The following is a 19,511-nucleotide window of genomic DNA, read 5'->3' as shown; positions in this document are numbered from 1 at the left end:
GTTCGAGTTCGGAGAGTGAAGAACTTCTTTATGATGAGCGTTTTATCCCGTTTAGTGAGTCTACCTAGCGAAACGACATTAGTCAAATCAATATATTTCGGATAACAAAATACACACATAATCTCACTAATACTATTAACCTGTTAGTCTTGTTAATATGAAACGATTACGTCAACCACGATTAATATATCAAAAGACAACCTACTCATTTAGGTTAGCTTAATTTAATAAGCAAATCTACACAAGTTCACACTAAATGCTAACGTTGATAATATCCTAGAATTGCTAGGAAACTGTAGTACAGCTTAATTAATTGTCATTTGAGGATCGTTTTCAAACGCCACACACTGCCCCTCCACAAAGAAATAACACATTCAAACTACCTTGCATTTTCAGCTTATAATATAATCATTTTCTTGGTCGTACTTTACAACTTAGAAAAGAATGAAAAGACAGCAAAAAATATCGACCTTTCCCATCGTTCTTAGCAGGCATTAATAACTATGGTTTGACTATATGATGTATTGTGGACCTTTTCTAATGAATACTTGGAAATCAATTAATCTTCATTTTTCTATCTTGACAACGATTGCAACCAAAATATAAAATACATAAGGTTACAAACAACATATTATAAATCCTCATAATCAGTATCTTAATGTTCTTCTTGTAGTATTCTTTTATAGCTTTGAAATTTCAAAAGAAAAAAAAAATCCAAATGGTATGTTCAACTTTCTTTGACATGTTCACCTCAAACTTCAGTATATATACTCTCTAAATCTGATCCATATAACTCCATTATAGTACACCTCCAACACCAAATCTAATCCATCCAAAATACCAAAAAACTTGTGTCGAGAAAATGTATAGAGTTGCAAGTGCATCAGAGTACTTGGTGATCACAGGGCTAGGGATCCCTGATATAAATATAGCCAAGAAAGCTTGGGTACTTCCTGGACAATCTAGTAGAAAGTTTGATGTTTCCCCTGTGAATTACACTTTTGAAGTCCAAGCCATGAGTGCTGAAAAACTCCCTTTTGTTCTTCCAGCAGTTTTCACAATCGGTCCTAGAATTGATGATGAAGGCAGCCTCTTGAAGTACGCAAAACTCATCTCTCCACATGACAAACTCTCAAACCATGTCAAAGATCTTGTTCAAGGTATAATTGTTTTTCTAATAACAATGGTGTCTAGCACAGCTCGACACAACTCGAGTATTCCATAGTATACCTACCATCTCCCACCAGCATAATACTAGTAACTCTACCCAGTAATATTTAGGCAGAAAATTACCTATTTTTTGTCGCTACTGGATTTGAACCCAAGTCCCTATGGTTTTTATCTCATTTCATTGGCGGTGCCCTCATATAACTCCATATGCAGACGGAGTATATTGTCTAGGGGTTTAAAGGAACCCAATATTTTTATACAGAATATAGATATATAAGAGAAAACCCACTAGAATTTAACAAGTATTGAACATAGAATTTTAAAAAGTAGAATGAACCGAGTGCTAAGAACCTTAAGGTTGAATCATCAAGTATAAATACTAATCCGCCTATATTTGAGTACTATCATTAATTTGGTTATTTTTACTTGTTCAAGGTATCATTGAAGGAGAAACTCGAGTTCTTGCTGCATCAATGACAATGGAGGAAATATTCAAAGGAACCAAAGAGTTCAAACAAGAAGTATTCGGGAAAGTCCAACTTGAACTAAACCAATTTGGGCTATTAATCTACAATGCAAATGTCAAACAGCTAGTTGATGTTCCAGGACACGAGTACTTCTCCTACTTGGGTCAAAAGACACAAATGGAAGCCGCAAATCAAGCGAAAATAGACGTTGCAGAAGCCAGAATGAAAGGAGAGATTGGAGCAAAGCTAAGATCAGGACAAACACTACAGAATGCCGCAAAAATTGATGCAGAAACAAGGATTATATCGACACAAAGGGAAGGAGAAGGGAAGAAAGAGGAGATGAAGGTGAAGACTGATGTGAAGGTTTATGAAAACCATAGAGAAGCAGAAGTTGCTGAAGCAAATGCAGAATTGGCAAAGAAGAAAGCAGGGTGGGCTAAGGATGCACAAGTAGCAGAGGTGGAGGCAGAGAAAGCTGTGGCTTTGAGGGATGCCGAGTTGCAGAGGGAAGTGGAGAGGATGAATGCTTTGGCCATGACAGAGAAGCTTAAGGCTGAATTCTTAAGCAAAGCTAGTGTTGAGTATGAAACTAAGGTTAGCCTAATGCCTTTGACAACATCATTGATTACGAGAGAATCAACAATAATTCAAAAATTCATGAACAATTTTTACGTTGTCACACCTTAAAGAGGGATTTAAATTATATACTATGATGATTTGTTAACACTAACAATGTAGTTTAAAATTATGGTATAGTAGGTCAGTTACTATTTTTATTAAGTTACTGATTAATGCTTATCACACCAATTTACATGTAATTATCTTACAAGTAATCTGATTATCTAAATTTCACGGTCAGTGCATAAAACTAAAAAGAAAAAAAAAACGAAACTATGAAGCTTCTAATGCCTCATTTTCTAAAGGTGCAAGAGGCAAATTGGGAGCTCTACAAGAAACAAAAAGAAGCAGAAGCATATCTCTACGAAAAGGAGAAAGAAGCAGCAGCGCAGAAAGCAATTGCAGAAGCTGATTTCTACAGTCGTAAACAGATAATTGATGGAGATTTATATGCAAAAATGAAAGAAGCAGAAGGACTTAAAGCTCTAGCAGAAGCTCAAGGCACCTATTTGCACTCTCTCTTAGAAGCTTTGGGTGGAAACTATGCTGCTCTAAGGGATTACTTAATGATAAGTGGTGGAATGTTTCAAGAACTTGCCAAGATTAATGCTGAGGCTATCCATGGCCTACAACCCAAAATCAGCATTTGGACAACTGGAGGATCTGAGGCAGCAGCAGAAGGTGGTGGAAGTGCCTTAAAAGAAGTTGCTGGCATCTACAAAACATTGCCACCATTGTTCAAGACTGTTCAAGAACAGACTGGAATGTTGCCACCTTCATGGATGGGCACCATGACTAATGACACTAGTCATTGACTCTTGTTCTCTTTGACGAATAATGTAATGATCAAAATGTCACACTTTTGCTATTTTGTTCAAATAAGAACCCCACGGGAATGGTCCACTACATTAGTGCTAGTGCATGTGACTTGAGGCTTGCTCAGTTAGTGAGGCTACTTCTAAGAAGCAGGTCAAAAGTTTGAGTCATGAGGGGATGATTGTTGAACTTAAGAAAGTTCAATGGCTTCCGTTTTTCTACATCTCTTTTTTACATGTTGCCCAATTTGATGTTGGGATCTTTTTAAATTGGGCATCTTTGATTTGCTTTTCCAATCAAATTATTTACTAGTCGGTCAAATGAATGACTATTAGAACATGAAAGACAGCTGAATATAAAATGAGACCTGGCAAACTATTTCACTGCCTTGAGTTGTGAAGCACAAAGAATTAAGTTGTGATTAAGATTTTTTTTTTTTTTTTTAAACGATCAGAAAAAAACAGAATAACTGAAAATGAAAAAAAGGCCCCGAAATTTCACTGTCACGGCCAGCTTACAGCATTGATGATTGGATTTGAAAGAACAAAAGAAGATATAAATCATACCCCTTCCCCCAAACAAAACAAAACAAAAGAAAAAAGGAGGAACGTGTGTTCTACAATAGAAGATAGAACGTGCGCAACTCTAGAACAAATTCTCCAAAACAAAAGAAAATTAATATTAATATAATGGAGAAAAACATGGAACAGATAGTAAGAAGAAAAAGGATATGCATTAAAGAATCATGAAATTGAAACAAATTTGATGTGTCTGCTAAGCAAGCAGCAGCAGCCAACAGGGAAAGAGAAATGGCAGCATCCAAAAATCAGTAGAATATGTGGGATCAAAAGGGGAATTCATGGTACCACGTACACTCATTAGTGCCCCACTCCAAAAGACAAAATGAACAACTAGTACACAGTTCACAGTAGAAGCGTCTACTTTAAGACCATTAAAAGAAATTCATAGGCAACAAAATCATAAAGCTCTAAACTGCAGGGAAAAATGTCCAGCCATTCAGTGTCCGGTACAGTTTTACAATCTCTGTACATGGAATCCTATTGTATATCAATTGAAAACTGAGTGATACAGTTTTCTCCTAAGCACAATGAAAATCTATGAATAGGAATCACCAGAACTGCCAAGTGCAAATAGCAAGGTATACTCTACAAATAGTTATGGCTCAAGATGGCAAATTCACCTTGTTTAGTAAAGGATGGACACTTCAACAAGGTCACATAGTCCCGTCCACTCGGATATGGAATGGTGGCCCACGACAAAATATGGATTCGTCGCATGAATTAGCTCTTGCTCTGGCTCGCAGCATTTCATTAGCATCATCGATCACAGCAGCAGCTAATAGTGTGTACTCACCAGGAACCAGGAAATACAAGGAGAACGAATGTCTATATTCCTTCAGTGGAGGTACCTCCATGGTGACACCGCTGAGAACACCTAAAAATGATCAAGAAACCATAAACATATCAGATCAAGAGCGATACAGGTCTTCATTTGCACATCATGTGTATAGTTGCTCTCTTAATTTTTGTAAAGTGAAGGCAGCATTCATAAACACACAAAAAAAAAAAAAAAGGCAGCTAATGAAAACTTCCCTCATTGATGTGACTACTCCAAAATAATTACAGAAGTTACTGAAATAGCACTATATTTGCAATAAAAGCTTATAACTAAGTACTTGGTAAATGTTGAAATGCTACACATGCAAAAACAAAATTACAGTGGCAGTTCAACTTAAATAAGAACATGGAAAAGGGAGAGAACTAATGTTTTAGAATAGCACCTGCCCATAACACCGTCGCTTTATCACCTTCGACGCAGTTCTCCCCAGCTATATCTCTGCATGTGATGCTCAGACTGACTTTAATCATTTCCTTGGTATTATTGCGTACCAGCACTTCTACCGGTGTCATGTCATGAGCTCTTAATGAACCTTTACGTGTACCCTGAATATCAGATTCTTCATCCAAATTAAGTTCAGCAAAATCTTGTAAAGTATTTTTGCCACACCTAAACCCAAAGGTCAATGGATCTGGTAGTAGTACATCCATCATGGATGATTGTAGGGCAGCCTGTATTGCATCTTTTATGTTTAGTTCTCCTGAATTGTTTCGGCCGGATTGCCACCTGACTTTGATTCTAGAGATTAAATTCTTGATGGAAGCATTAAGTTCAGCTTTGCTACTTTTCTCCGAGAAGCTCGATCTTCTACTAGTGGTCCCATTCATTTGGGACTCCTTAACCAGGAAAGAACCATCAAGAACAGGTAACTTAAAATGTTCTAATGGTATTAACACCCTGGCAGTATAATCTCTGTCAATCCTAGTTTTAGGATAATCATATTCAGGATTCTCCTCATCATTAAAATCCTCGATATTAACGGACACCCCAATCTCAAAGACAACATCAGTTGGATTGGATAACTCCAGCTCGAGGAAGCGCAGGCCCCAACTTCCTCTGTAAGGATCAATTTTCATGAATCTATCAGTACGAGGGGATTCCCCGGTGGAACTGGTTTCCACTAGAATTTTTGAATGATTCTCCCCCACATGAGCAGGGATCTCCATAGATAACAAACGAGCCTTCACAAGAGACAAACCCTGCAAAACACATATGTTCAGGGGAACGACTAAGCGCCTACCAGGAGGAACAGATCCATTTGTTGATGCATCTCCAGAATAAGCAAGTGGGCCTGATAAGAGAAGCAGATCAGTCACTATAGAAAGATTTTTATGAAACCCAACTCCAAATACCAGTTAGAGAATCTAAATATCCAGGATGAGCTAGTGAACAACAAGAGTAGCAGATCATTAAGCAAAACAAAAAGACATGAAATCCAACTGAATACCAATCAGAGAACCCAAATTTAATAAATAATAATGAAATATTGGCAGACAAACAATAGTCTAAATCATGAACCTTTTGACTGAAGCATGAAGCTATTACATTTCTTGCTACCCATTTCTCTTTGGACTGCTTCTATAGCTGAAAACTTGACAGGGTGCCGGTGCAACCAACAGAAACAAATCGAAAACAATAAAAATCTCATCTCACGTTGCACACTTTCTCTTACTAAACCTCCTTGGCATGCAATCATGTCACTGACCAATTAATTGACGTTCTCCACTTTCATCATTTTACATGGTCTCCTAGCATTGTGCACAAATATTCTACGTATACCCATAGAGTAATTGCTGTTTTATGTTCCCAATTTTACAACCCAATATTTGATTTGGTCCCTAACATTTGATCTCTCTCAATTGTATCCTAAAGGAATATGATCCCTCTTATGTTGGTGCAGAAGATCACTGCCAGTCCAACCCTTTTACATTGCAAAAGTGGCTATGCACAAAATAAAAAGAATAGTGGCGCTAACCTCCATATCCAAATCCACACGCAGTGGTTTAAGTGCTAACTCATATGGAAAAGAAGAAAAAAAAAGGGACCGTGCATAATGGTGCGGAAAGCAACACAAAAAAGAGGGGCTCCAAGAGAATGCAGGGACTTCCTCGTCTGGTTGCACTGACATATGTTCATATCATAAATCCAGGATGCAGCATTCAAGTTCAACAAAAGTGCTTCATTTCCCTAGTCTATCGCATACCTTGGAACATTCAGTTGAATGCTTACCTGCATAGTGGATCAGCAGCACAGGGCTGCTTCCATCCTTGAGTTGCCTCCCAGTGCTTCCAGATATGTTCTTGCCAGGCGCAGCATCCAGATCCGAAAGTCCAAGCTGCCAAGCCTTTAAGGTGACAGGTATTCTCACTTCAGCACCGGCCTTCAAAGGAAGGGAAGACTTCAAGGTTTCATAAGCAATTGACTGGATTGAGTCTTGATTTTTTCCAGATAATGAGATGTGGGCTTGCTCAATTGGAACCGTCCCGGCATTCGCCAAGCTTATCTGCACTTCCCGAATCTCGCCTTCATATAAAATTATAGCACCATCACTACCCACAACACGTGATATTAGCAATGGCAAAGGCGGAACCACTGAAATATTTGGAACCGTAACATTTTTCAACTTTGGTGACCCACAACAGCGGAAAGGGTCAGACAGCAGAAGTCCTTGAGCCGCTCCCACGAGAAGATTATCCACATCCTTAAAATAATGTTCAGTGATAACACCAAAACAATGAACAATACATCCCGGAATTTTCAGTGAACCTACTTCAGTAGGAATTCCAGCTACTGCTATTACTTTGGAAGAATTAGGAGGCAGACTAACACTGATGGGAAAAGCATCAAAATTCCCTGAATGCACAGATAGATATATACTATCCACCTTCAAATCAAATCCACAAGGATTTGCCAACTCCACTAACACTTGTACTGCTTCACCTACAACCCATATAAGCTCCTGCTTACTGCTTTGATTCGCCTCCCCTTTGCTGAAAGGTGTATAAATAAAAGGTCCTGAAGGAGCAGCCCCTGCCCACCAATCATCTCTCCCATGATTACGTTTTACTATGTCCTGTTGGGAGGAATGAAGTGGAAAAGAATGCAACCTGGGAGCATTTATATAGAGGAAAGGATAATTAGGCCTCTCAATCAAAATTGATCTGAAAATAAGATCATAGATTGCAGACACCATAAAGTTCAAAACAGTACCAGTATGCGGGAAAATTATTCCAAACTGCAAAATATTAATTGTAAATACGAGGAAACTAAGAATGAATCAGATAATATTTACTGCTTTCTGAAGAGACTAATGAAAAAGTTTCAAACAATTATTCGTAAGTGTTCCACCATTAGTAATACTGTTATAGTAGGGTGAGAGATGGACATACATCAAAGGAATAGTTTTATGATAAACAGGTCATATTTATGGAACATTACAATTTTTCTGATTTTTTATGAGCTTATCAGTAAAGTAAACTCCTAGTTATATGCTGAAGAAATGGTTAATACAGGGATTGGCCTTAAAACAGGCAATTTGAGCATCTTACAAGCCGGAGCTAGTTAGCAGTGTGTAACAATAGATCCTGAAGTAACACCAGCATTGTCAATGTACTTCTGATTCAACTTAGAACAAGTATCTAACTCCAAATTTTATGTACAGATGCACGTTTGCTGGGATTAAAAACCGAAAAGAATAAAGAGTGGAGGGCACCAAAGGCAACTACCATATAACTAGATCTTTCTGAATTGCTAGCTCCGTTCATTTACTCCACCTATTCCTCCTTTGATCATCTCACACATAATAAAAGATAGTATAAGAAGAACAGAATACTTTTAGTATCTAGTGAAGTGCAACATAAGCAACCCAGGACTAGAATAACCATTAACCAAATAGGAAACTGGGAAAGCAAACCATATCAAAAGATCCAGGAAGACGATCAAAAGATAGCCTTTATAGTTCGTTTCATCCTTTTTTTTTATCAGAGATACTAAAATGGTCACGAATGACAAACCTAAGTCTGACACTACCAAGATCAAACTAGACATATCTGTGGTAATTTCTTCACCAAAAACCCGTCTTCAACATAAACATGAAATCACAACTCAGCTAATATTCCAGCTCCTATTTTCTGTTGATATATCTCATTTCAGTTCCTAGTCTCCACTTATAGTCACCACGAGTAAGAAAATAGCTGCTACAGATAATTAGGTTAACTACTCTGCCCTGATAGTCTTCCTTTCAAACTTTCTCTCACTCCACTTGGGCACAGGAAGAGTCCACCGCTAGCATATAGCTTAAATCATTCATCAGCTGATCAGGGGCGGATGCACATGGAAGGGAGTGGGTTCACGTGAAACCATCCTCCTCTCCCTAAATTATGTATAGCACTAGCGTATTTCAGCTTAAATACTTAAATTAACATGGGTGAACACAAGCTCAAGTGAGCACTTTAGTGCATTAGTAAGGAGGTGTACCTTCTACCTTTTAGTCAGGGGTTTTGATCTATGTACTCTTTCTTCTTTTAAATCATATTTTAATTAATAAAAAGGGTTAAATCCCCATGCCCCTGTCGCCTTTTCTAATTAAACACACTTTTTTGTTTCCTTTTCTTTATTGGTTACACTTTTTTTTTGTTCTTTTTTCCTTTCTCTTTCTTTAGTCTTTGTTTTGACTTTTCAAATTCTTAAACAAAAAATACATCTCCCAAACACCGTCTAAAAAACTTGGGTCTCTGACGCTCATGATGCACCCATGCTCTTAAAATCCTGGATACCCCTCTGCAGTCTTAGCACATTCAAGACAGTGAAATGATATCTGTAATGGTTCACATCATTTTTTTGGGTAAGCAATTCAAATAATTTTCTTTCATGTCACACTGAGACGGTATCAACTTTACATAGGTATAGCATTAATATAACAACAAAATGCCTCAGTCCCAAACAAGTTGGATAAGCTATAAGAATCCTCACTAATTCATTAAATTAATCTCAGGACAACATTTATGGTATCAATCCAGATATCTATACAAAGAGAAACGTTTTCTTGATACCAAAATAATAAAAAAGAATTAACTTAAATAGCCGCTCATCCAACCGCTTAAACTAAAAATAGTCGGCGGATGTATAATATATGTATAGTTCTTGTATAATATGCGTATAACCGTGTATAATCAGTGCGTAAGCTAAGTATACCGGCTAGAAAAAGTAAACAGTAAATCCGATCAGCTATTTATGTAAAGATCCTACATATTGAATCAAATTAAACCTTCTTTTAACACGTTAGAGACATGACTTTAAAGAATATAAGAAATGCTTATTCTTTTGCAACATCATATTACACCAGAAAGGTAAATGCAAAATGATATGAAGATTAGCCACCCAACAATGATATGTCGTACAAAGAGCCCAGGTGGGACCAGGAGAACCTCTCCCTTAGAATGGCAATATCACCACAATCTTCCAGCCTCACGTAAAAACTAGAGAATGAACTTTTAAAATGTGCCATCTTATATCTATGAAATATGAAGCGTAAAACAAAGTGATTTACATGGTTTTCCATGTAAATATTTGGAACTACACAGTTCAATGTGCTAAGCGGAAAATAGAGTGTTAAAGCATAAGATACCATCTTCGTATATCCCTTCCCCAACAAATGAGAAAAAGAAGATTGGCCAGCTTTGAGGGAAGATGAAAGTAAAGAACATATGAGCTGAAACATTTGCTTATTTATGAAGAGAAGGACTACTCTAAACACTGAAAAATATTAGAATCTCAATCACATCAGAAGCTTTATTATATTTCACAAGCAATACCTTATAAAAGGTAAGGCCGGATCAGCACAGCGAGTTCCTGAAGGAAGTCTCTCTGATGCATTTGAAAGTGCACTTGCAAGACCATTTTGCCCAGCAGGTGTAATAAGAGGATAATAGGACCTAAGAAGACGTGCTGCTGCACTCCATGCAGTAAGAGGATCTCCACCACGAACAGCTGATAGAAGTATTTCCCTCAGCACAACCATTTGAATGCTACTCCATTGAGATTCAAATAGTGAGACTATCCAATTGTGATGCGCTTTTCCACCATCGGAATGATTTTGTCCATTTTCCTTCATAAATAATATAAAGTAGAAAACAAAAGTTAAGTCTTTAACAGACACATGAGGCAAAAGAAACCATGATGGATACACTCGTGACACATTCACCTTGCATGTGTTTTGACTCAACAATCGGATGTAATATTCATCAGTAAACATACTTTGGCACAATATAGTGCAGTGCTACTAAATTAAATCTAACCAGACGGGTACTCAACAACTTTCATTTGCTTTTTCTTTCTATTCGTCTGGAAACCTAGCAGCTCCTGCTGATGAATAAAATATATCAGTTTCTTTCTCATTCCCTCTGCCAAGATTATTAAATAACTACAAGTGGTGACAGACCTATATTCAGTCTTAAGTTCATCATTAGAGATGTAAATTTCATAAGCCTGAGGAGACAATTTATTGGAAAAGTTATGAAGACTTTGTATGACCATTTATATCTGATGTATGTGAGCAAAAAAAGCTACCAAACCACACAGTAGAAAGATTTTTCCTTCTTTAAAAACAGTACAATGAAGGACGTCGCGCTTTCTGCCCCCCCCCCTCCCCCAAACATCCCAACCCCTCCCTCCCCCCTTAGATGACCTCAGGGACAGGGCTATAGGGTGCCACTCAAAACGAAGCATGCATCATGAAGAACAATATGGATTTTTGAGTCACCTGATAAAGAGCATGGTCAGTGGAGGCTCTACTTTGAACACGATAAGCTTTTGTGGTCATTGCCAGTACTTGCATTGAACTGATTGCAGCCAATCGATTCTCTTGTTGCAAATATAGCTGAGCCACCTGCCTTGAGAAAAAAGCAGCCTTTCGGTGATAACCAAGAGTCCCAAAGAGACGAGCTATTTCAATGTATAATATCAATCTGTCACTAGCATCAATCAAAGATTTTGCTCCATCAGCGGCTGCTGTCAATAAATCAACCACTTCTTTGGCCAGCTCCTTCCTGCCAAACCAATAAGAACGAATGACGAGGAAAGTAAACTTCAAAAACTGCTCAAGAAGTAGGAGATCACGGAAATAATCCTACATCCAAGTAATATTACACCACAATCTTCCAGATTTCTTCAATAGTTTGATATGGACTGAAGAAAAGATCCGCATTTTGAAAAAAACGTGGTATTATTGACTTCTCTTGTATGAACTACAGCGGATAAACAAAAGATAAATTGAAGGCATTATTGAACAGATGAAGCTACTTGTATGTTGCAGATTTTAGATACTGATATTCATGCAACTAATTTACCATCACTTTGGACCATTTTTATAAAAGCAATTGATCTGAATTCAGATACACAGCTTTATTATTTCTCATTTTCCACTCAAACCATAACTTTTGAGGAGCATATTTGTGTAGCCTGAATGCAATAAGTAGCCTAGATAAACCAGATAAGACAGCATGCTAGATGAAAACATACTGTTTGCTAAACGTGGGAATTTGTTTTTTTGTCCTGTTCATCAACCTTATCGTCTGCACTGCACCCCACCCCAGCTTTTTTGTGGGGAGGGGGGGGGGGGGGGGGAGTCAAGCCAAGTAAATTATAAGTACCACCATGTTTAATTAAATCCCACAAATTATTCATCCATGACCAAATATATACAGCAAAGAGTTCAGGTGAGCTAATGATATGAATTGCAATCGAGCTAGCAAGCAAAACTAGTTGCGACATTTTCGCTTGAATGGAGTATCTGAACAATTTCCCATTTTCTATGACAAATGCTAATGCTCGAAAAGAGATACTGATGATTGTTTGGACGAACATGTTCTTTTTTAGTGTGAGCAATTTCAATTGTGTTCACCTTCTCAAAAAAAAAAATTGTGTTATATCTTACAATTTAATTCATAATTTACAAAATGGGCATTAAGAAACAGAAATAAATCTCAATTTAACATATAAGTACATCAGAAAGGCAACCAACAGATACAACACATCAAGTTTTACAGTCTAGCTACATTTCATTATTAAACTGGATTTTATCAGAAAGGAACATAACTAAACCGGTATTGAAAAAGATCATTCTGGAATTATATTGTCTTTACCAAGAGTACCTGCAGAGGTATCGTGCTAATTTGAGAGTAGCCTCGAGCTCGAAACTTAGAGGAGAAACTCTACACCAAAAACAATAGTAATAATTATATATGCTGAATTAGATAATAAACAGAGATTTTAATTAAGCAATATCGTACATGCAGTAGGGAAATCATCTAGTTTATACCACAAAGGAAATATGAGAAATTAGATCCATTTTGAACACACATTAAAATGAGGATGATCTCAGCCAGCAGTCCACAACTGAGCCATATGGAGAAATGGCTCAGCAATGGTTCTATGTCGTATCTGAACAATTTAAATGGTTAAACAGTTCAGATATAGGATGAGGATCCATATCACTACTCTTATGTCATGCTAAGTGTTTGTTATGGACAAAAAGGCTCTCAATTCAAGTTTTTTTCTCCCATATCGCAAGGTGAAACATCCCCTCACATCCTCTGGACAATGCTTGTGCTTTGCCCCACTGAGACATAGTTTTCCTCACATATTCAGTCATGAAAGTTTACTGGAATCGGCCCCCAACTATTGGTTCGTTCTACTGACCTGCCAAAGTCTTCATGCAAACTTAATTTAGGTTTCACAAAACTTGTCCTGCATCATAGAGCTCTAAACTTTTGAACAAGTGACTAATAGCCTGTTTGGCCAAGCTTCTCCCCACCCCAAAAGTGTTTTTTTCCTCAAAAAGCACTTTTGTTCTCAACTTGAGGTGTTTGGCCAAGCTTTTTTGGGGGAAAAAAAGTGCTTTTGGGAAGAAGCAGAAGTAGTTTTAGAGAAGCAGAAAAAAGTAGCTTCTCCCCGGAAGCAGAAGCAGTTTTGACTTTTCTTCTTACCAAGAATACCCTTAGCTATATGGTATATAGTAAAATAACCTTGCTTATTTTAAACCTAATACTTACAATTAGAGATTATATTATTGAACTCTCCTAATGTATTAATATTTCTTTTTATTTTTAGGATAGCTTTCTAATATATGGTGACATTTGGAATGAATACTTTTATATTTGTTAAATGATTTTTTTGATATATTTAAATCATCTTAAAATAATTAAAGTACTTTTTAATTTTATTTTCATGTTTTACTTAAATAAAATGAAAAAACTTAATTATTATCTTTAATAATAAATATTTGAGATTATCTATTTATTCATATAATATTAACTATTAAGTAAATCTCTTCATGTCCTTATTCGCAATTTGATATTTAAAAGCACTTTTTGAAAAGCTTGGCCAAACACAAATTATTGCTCAAAAGTGCTTTTCAGATTAATAAGCCAAACACAAACTGCTTCTCTCCAAAAGTGTTTTTCGACTCGAAAAGCACTTCTCAAAATAAGCAGATTTTTCCAGCTTGGCCAAACAGGCTATAAGTTGTTCCGTGAAGCTCAACCACTTCTACAGGTTTAATCTGTTAAACTTCTGAAAAAAGAAGGATCGGGAACTAACTCATTTTGTGAACAAAACAATATTAGACACTTTTGAATTAACTGCCCCACCAAAAATAAGCAACTTAGCCTTTTTACTTTACTAACCGAGGACTTGCAGGTTCCTAACATAATGATTAAGACACATTCATATTCCAGGAATCCTGGATTAAGAACTATTAAAATTAAGATGGAAATGTAATTTTAAGTCCATTTTTATTCTATCGGGCATAGCAGAAGTGTCCCAGAGGGAGATAGAACTTTTCCCCCTCAAACTCTTCTGCACAAATCAGCAAGAAAAAGAAGCTAAATCCAACATATACACCCAATGATTATTACTAAATTCGTGATAAAGGTGCTTATGTAACTACAGCTACAGTAAAGACTAAAGACTGAAAGAAAGAAATATACCTTTGAGCATTGTCTTGAATAAATGACTTTCTGTAATGCAAAATGACACTATTGTAACGGTATTTGACCTCATCATCTAGAACTTGATCCCTCTGGCCCATTTGATCTATCTAATCATCAGAATAATAACCAATTAGATTCAACCAAGGAGATAAAGGTAAAAACTTGTGACTTAAGAATGAACAAACTCTTGAGAAGAAATTGCCAAAATGGCAACATAAGATACAACACCAACTCTGCAATAAGTACTAACATTCTTGTGGTCTTAATATCCGCAATATTTCCTCCTTTTACACCATAAATTAGTAATTTTCCCTTTTAGTTCAAGTTTTATGCGCCTGTCTCTTTTACATCATGGTAATAGAAGCATCATTAGATTGTCTACAGTAAACACAAAACAGGTTTGAAGACATTAACCTTGGAACAATTTTAGCATCCCGTGCATTTACGGGCCTCAAAGTTTACCTGTTCCTTTCTCAGTCCTTAGCAACCATGTTTCCAGTATCATTTAATAGCTGTGCTCCACCACCCCAAAAAATCCAAAATAAAACAACCACATAAAGGTCTATATCCATCCATTTTTCTTTTAGTTTTTTTAAAAGGTAAATGTTTTTTATTAATGAAAAAATCTCCTGTATACAAGCAGTATACTGAAAAGTAGAGAATGTACAGAGATCTAGATCCATCCATAAACCACATGCACACGCTGAAATGCCTTCAATTCTGAACCAGCATATGTTTGCAACACTTATCAGGAGCTATATGCAGGTAACAATGTTGATAAACCTAACTGATTGCCATTTCAATTACAATGCATGGTTGAATGCAGAACCTATTAGTATTAGTTTGACGTAAGGAATAAAACACTGTTCGAACACACAGCATACTCCCCGCTTAATGGTGTCCTCTCAAATTCATACAACAAATTTTTTTGTCCCTTTCTTAGACACTAGTTTGGGACAGTACTGAGTAGGAGTGCAAACGGGCGAGTTAGGTCAAATATGGACGGATCGACAAGGGGTAATATAAAAAACGGATAATTTATCCGATCCGACCCATATTTAATACAGATAAAAAACGGATTAACACACGGATAATATGGATATCAATATTATCCATGGCTTCTTGAATATGATTACTTTTGGGAGAATTCCTCGAGTGGTCCCAAACTTGAGGAACCCCCAATTTGAGTCCTTGCAAATATAAAAGTGAAACCCATTAGTTATCCATTGGTTATTCATTTTATAAGTGAGTAATATGGTTCTTATCCATATTTGACCCATTTTAAGAAGTTCAATATCCAACCCATTTTTTAGTGGATAATATGGATGGATAACTGTTTCTTTTATCCTTTTTGCCACCACTAGTACTGAGGCATAGTTGTAGTTTTGTTGTTTTCTTAGACAGTATTTGTTAGTTCATCTATGTAGCTAAAAAGGCACTTGTGGTCACTAGAAGCAAATACAATTTTGAGAACGACTAAAAGGTTTCATAAAACAAAATGTAAAACAAAAAAGCAATAAGAATTTAAAAAGATTACATGCATGGCATCATTGATAGAGACTTACAAAGTCCAATGCACTTAAGCACAGTGATGATAAAATAAATCAACAATTGTATATGTGATTACAGATGTCAAATATGGTCTTCAACTCCTACCATTATCAAATATATGGTTTCCAACTCCATAATGCGGTCTAGCATGTACAGCTTATATTAGATGATTGTCAAACAATGACTTCTCTCAGCAACTTAAAAAAAACTCTTATAAGATGCACGGGCATCAATAAAAGTCTGTTCAAACTTACCAACAATGCACAAACACTGCCTTCCATTGCCCCAGCATACCAGAAGAAGTCCCCAGTCAATCTAGCAAGTTCCAATGAAGTTGAATAATGGGCATTAGCATCAACAGGTGACCCTGCCAAGAGACAGTAATCGCCAATAGTTTTTTGTGCTCGGCCCAGTCTTCGTTTCTTAGCCTTGATGACCTATAAGGTTCTCCAATGCAGATCGAGAAGTTAATAATTTAAATGGTAATGAAAGCCTACCACATCCAAAAAGTAAACCAGATAAGTATAGAAATAAATCCTTAAAACACCTAAAATATAAACCTCCTCTGAGCTAAGACTGGCTTGAGAATCTAAAGGTGTCTTCAAAATAGTTCCACCAGACTCTGCTTGAAGAACTGATTTCTCAAATTCCATCAACAATGAGGCAGCAATATCCTGCATCATAGTTTGCAAGTGGAATTCCTGAGTTTGCCGATCGGCAGGGGGAAACAAAATCAAGTTGCTCCCTTTGAAGCTTTCATCCTCTAGCTGCACAAAAATGCAATTTAGGCATGTCAAGTCATGCACGAAAAGAACAAACTTGAAAACAAGGACACACCAAAGAAGGTATCAAGAGAAGAACCTAGACTATCAGCATTTAAATATTCAAAAAGAAAACGATGCAAGAATTCAATTATTTGTGGCTTTCAAAAACCTAGCCTTCAAAAAGAGTGTACAAACACATACACATATATATTTTCTTATACGTTCATTTTTGCAAGGAAGAATTATAGTTTTGCTAGACATTTGTATGTTAGAGTATAGATAAGTGTGAGATTTAGAAGAACATCTATTTTCAAAAATCCTTAAATTGTCTTAAAAGACATTACTACGTATCTTAATACAATGGGCCCGAATAGAGCGGAAAGTACATAGAGCATTCATTTCGCTTACCCCAATTAGTTTGGGATAGTGGAGCAGTTGATTGATTGATTGATTCTTGTAGGATAACGAAGAAGCTTGTCATATAGTACGCATCGAAGGAACTTCTATTTCTTTTCTCTTTTTCAGTACAAAGAATAGAACAATGAAGTATCTGTAGTCTGCTGCACAAAGGAGTAGATGGCTTGCTAGCGTATGATCCTCAAAGCACTAAAGCAGTAATCATTGTTAACTCGATAAAATTTTCTGTAAGTCGATTTCATTACTATGACAAATTGCAAAGGTCGCGGAGATACTCATTTCCGTATCTATCAATCAATCAATCAATCAATCAGCTATGCATCAATCACAAAAAAGTTGAGTTGAAGTTGATTAATCCTCTATATGACTATATCCATTCCGCTCTATTCAGGTGATCAGGTCCAATCTCTACCAATAATAAAACATTTCCAACTATAAACTATAAAACAAAGAAAACAAACAGAGTTAGAACCTAAGAATAACTAGGGCAAAACACAAAGCAATGCCGAACAACTGAATGGATACAAATAATTCATAAAACTGACCTGACTAATTAGAATTCAGGCATATTTGATCAAATTGAAAAAGAAGAGAGCAACAAAGTATCTAAAGTTTGCTGCACAATTGGAGTAAATACCTTGCTATATAAGTATAAATATATCCGAGTTTAACTTTTTTATAAGCTGATTTTATGCTAGATTCTACTGTGTTATCAATTATTCAAATATCAAAAAGTTTCTACAAAATCAAAGAAGTCAAAGAGAATTAGAACCTGAGAATCGCCGGGGCAAAAAGCGAAGCAACGCTGAACAACTGAAGAAGAGTAACTCTTACAGGCGGTGACAAACTGATCCATGACAGAATGTAGATCAGGGGAAGAAGGACAGTGACAAATGCCTATAACAGCGAAGATCTTCCGGTTTGATTGGAAGTCTTCCCAAGGACTAGGCGGTGACCCGCCGACCATGAATTTGAACCGGAGGCTACCGGAATCCCAAGGTTGATGAGCGAATGGAGATTTTTGATGTTCTGTGTAGAATGAACTGATAGAAGATAATGATACTGTGTAGTGACGTACTAACATAGAAGTGTAGTCGCGGAATAAAGGGATTGTAATGGATCCGATTGGTAGAACTGCTACTCGGATCATACAGCTTGTTTCAATGCTCACGTCGGGTTCCATTTCGGAGTCTGCCGGAAAATGAACGCCGGAGAAGGGGGGAAATGGAGGTAGTGGAGATGAGCTGCTCCGGCGAAGCGGTTGTAGATCGGATTTTAAGCATAGGAAGGTTTATTTGAGAAATTCTTCCCAAAAATGTGTACTTTTTGACTGCCACTATGCAGAACGCAAAACCGCATTTACTGAATTAAAACTACGGTTATTACTTATTTGATGAGGTTTTTTTTTCTTTTCATGTTATTTGATGAGTTACAACTTACACGTCTAGCAGCGAGGATATTTAATTATTATTCACAATTGAAAAGGAAAAATACACTTTTTCAATACCAATTGATTTGATACTTTTTGTGACTTTGCTTATCATAGTAAACTTAAAATTTTCGAATTAAATAGACTATATGAATAGATTGTTTAATTTTAGATAACTAAAAGTTACACAAAATATGGTATATGCTGCATCTTTTTGTCATAACGAAATGGTTCACGAATAATTAGAAATATTATATAAACTTTAAAGTTCAATTTATTTGAATATCAAGAAAGGAAAGTGACAATTGAAAAAAAAAAAGAAGAAAGGAAAGTGACAAACATTTTTTATAAAGGAAGTATTATTTTTTTTAAGAATTATTTTAGTGTATTGTTTTACTAGCCTATTGTTTTTAGTTACCTTTGGAAATAAGCTTTTATATATATATATATATATATATATATATATATATATATATGTGTGTGTGTGTGTGTGTGTGTGTGAGGGGCGCATGTTTAGACCCCATAGCACATTCAATAAATTGAGAATCATATTGCTTCAAGTTATCACAATTGATACCAATGTTATGTTTTTCTTAATATGCCTTCAAAGTAGTTTTGGTTTTCCGTGATCTATCATAGTATAATTCAACAAATTGATTAAGTTAAGTTGTTCTAGTGTGAACATTCTACACTTCCAACCAAGAGGTTGTTGTTGTTGTTGTAATTAAGTTAAGTTGTATATACTTTGAGAACCTTTAAAAACTCTCTCTCTCTCTAACAAATGTTTCTCTTCCTTCTCTCTAACTTTCTGACTACCTACATCTTCCACCTCGCCTCGTTTTTACGACCAACAATCAATGAACCGTAA

General features: G+C 36.3%; 2 protein-coding genes across 4 annotated transcripts; one reads left to right on the top strand and one right to left on the bottom strand.

Moving 5' to 3' along the window:
• The first annotated feature begins 701 nt into the window (after positions 1-701).
• LOC104110659 (flotillin-like protein 4) lies at positions 702-3,175 on the top strand. Its single transcript, XM_009620192.4, has 3 exons — positions 702-1,160; positions 1,606-2,234; positions 2,564-3,175. The coding sequence occupies exons 1-3, from the start codon at positions 863-865 to the stop codon at positions 3,071-3,073; spliced, it is 1,437 nt and encodes a 478-aa protein (XP_009618487.1). The 5' UTR covers positions 702-862; the 3' UTR covers positions 3,074-3,175.
• Positions 3,176-4,042: 867 nt separating this feature from the next.
• LOC104110660 (trafficking protein particle complex II-specific subunit 120 homolog) lies at positions 4,043-18,575 on the bottom strand. Of its 3 annotated transcripts, XM_009620195.4 has the most exons (11): positions 17,987-18,120; positions 17,206-17,653; positions 16,594-16,800; positions 16,288-16,470; positions 14,480-14,589; positions 12,635-12,703; positions 11,254-11,539; positions 10,307-10,599; positions 6,723-7,600; positions 4,876-5,784; positions 4,043-4,529 (listed from the first exon to the last, which is right to left on the bottom strand). In XM_009620195.4, exons 3-11 carry the CDS (start codon positions 16,714-16,716, stop codon positions 4,309-4,311), a joined length of 3,072 nt encoding a protein of 1,023 aa, XP_009618490.1. In that variant the 5' UTR covers positions 16,717-16,800; positions 17,206-17,653; positions 17,987-18,120; the 3' UTR covers positions 4,043-4,308. The 3 variants fall into 3 exon arrangements, with proteins under 3 accessions (XP_009618490.1, XP_009618488.1, XP_009618489.1); XM_009620193.4 differs by lacking the exon at positions 17,206-17,653 and having other exon boundaries at positions 17,987-18,575; XM_009620194.4 differs by lacking the exon at positions 17,206-17,653 and having other exon boundaries at positions 12,644-12,703; positions 17,987-18,575.
• Between the last annotated feature and the right edge of the window lie 936 nt (positions 18,576-19,511).

Source organism: Nicotiana tomentosiformis, chromosome 6, assembly GCF_000390325.3.
Source record: "Nicotiana tomentosiformis chromosome 6, ASM39032v3, whole genome shotgun sequence".
Lineage (NCBI taxonomy): Eukaryota > Viridiplantae > Streptophyta > Magnoliopsida > Solanales > Solanaceae > Nicotiana > Nicotiana tomentosiformis.
This window is presented reverse-complemented; position numbering and strand designations above follow the sequence as displayed.

Bases quoted from the DNA above. Each gene is read 5' to 3' on its own strand.
- LOC104110659 (XM_009620192.4), top strand. From the start codon at position 863: ATGTATAGAGTTGCAAGTGCATCAGAGTACTTGGTGATCACAGGGCTA. The intron at 1,161-1,605 runs GTATAATTGTTT...TACTTGTTCAAG, and splicing joins TGTCAAAGATCTTGTTCAAG to GTATCATTGAAGGAGAAACT. The intron at 2,235-2,563 runs GTTAGCCTAATG...CATTTTCTAAAG, and splicing joins GTGTTGAGTATGAAACTAAG to GTGCAAGAGGCAAATTGGGA.
- LOC104110660 (XM_009620193.4), bottom strand. From the start codon at position 18,397: ATGGAACCCGACGTGAGCATTGAAACAAGCTGTATGATCCGAGTAGCA. The intron at 11,540-12,634 runs GTAAAGACAATA...TTGGTTTGGCAG, and splicing joins TACCTCTGCAGGTACTCTTG to GAAGGAGCTGGCCAAAGAAG. The intron at 7,601-10,306 runs GTATTGCTTGTG...AAATGCTCCCAG, and splicing joins CCGGCCTTACCTTTTATAAG to GTTGCATTCTTTTCCACTTC.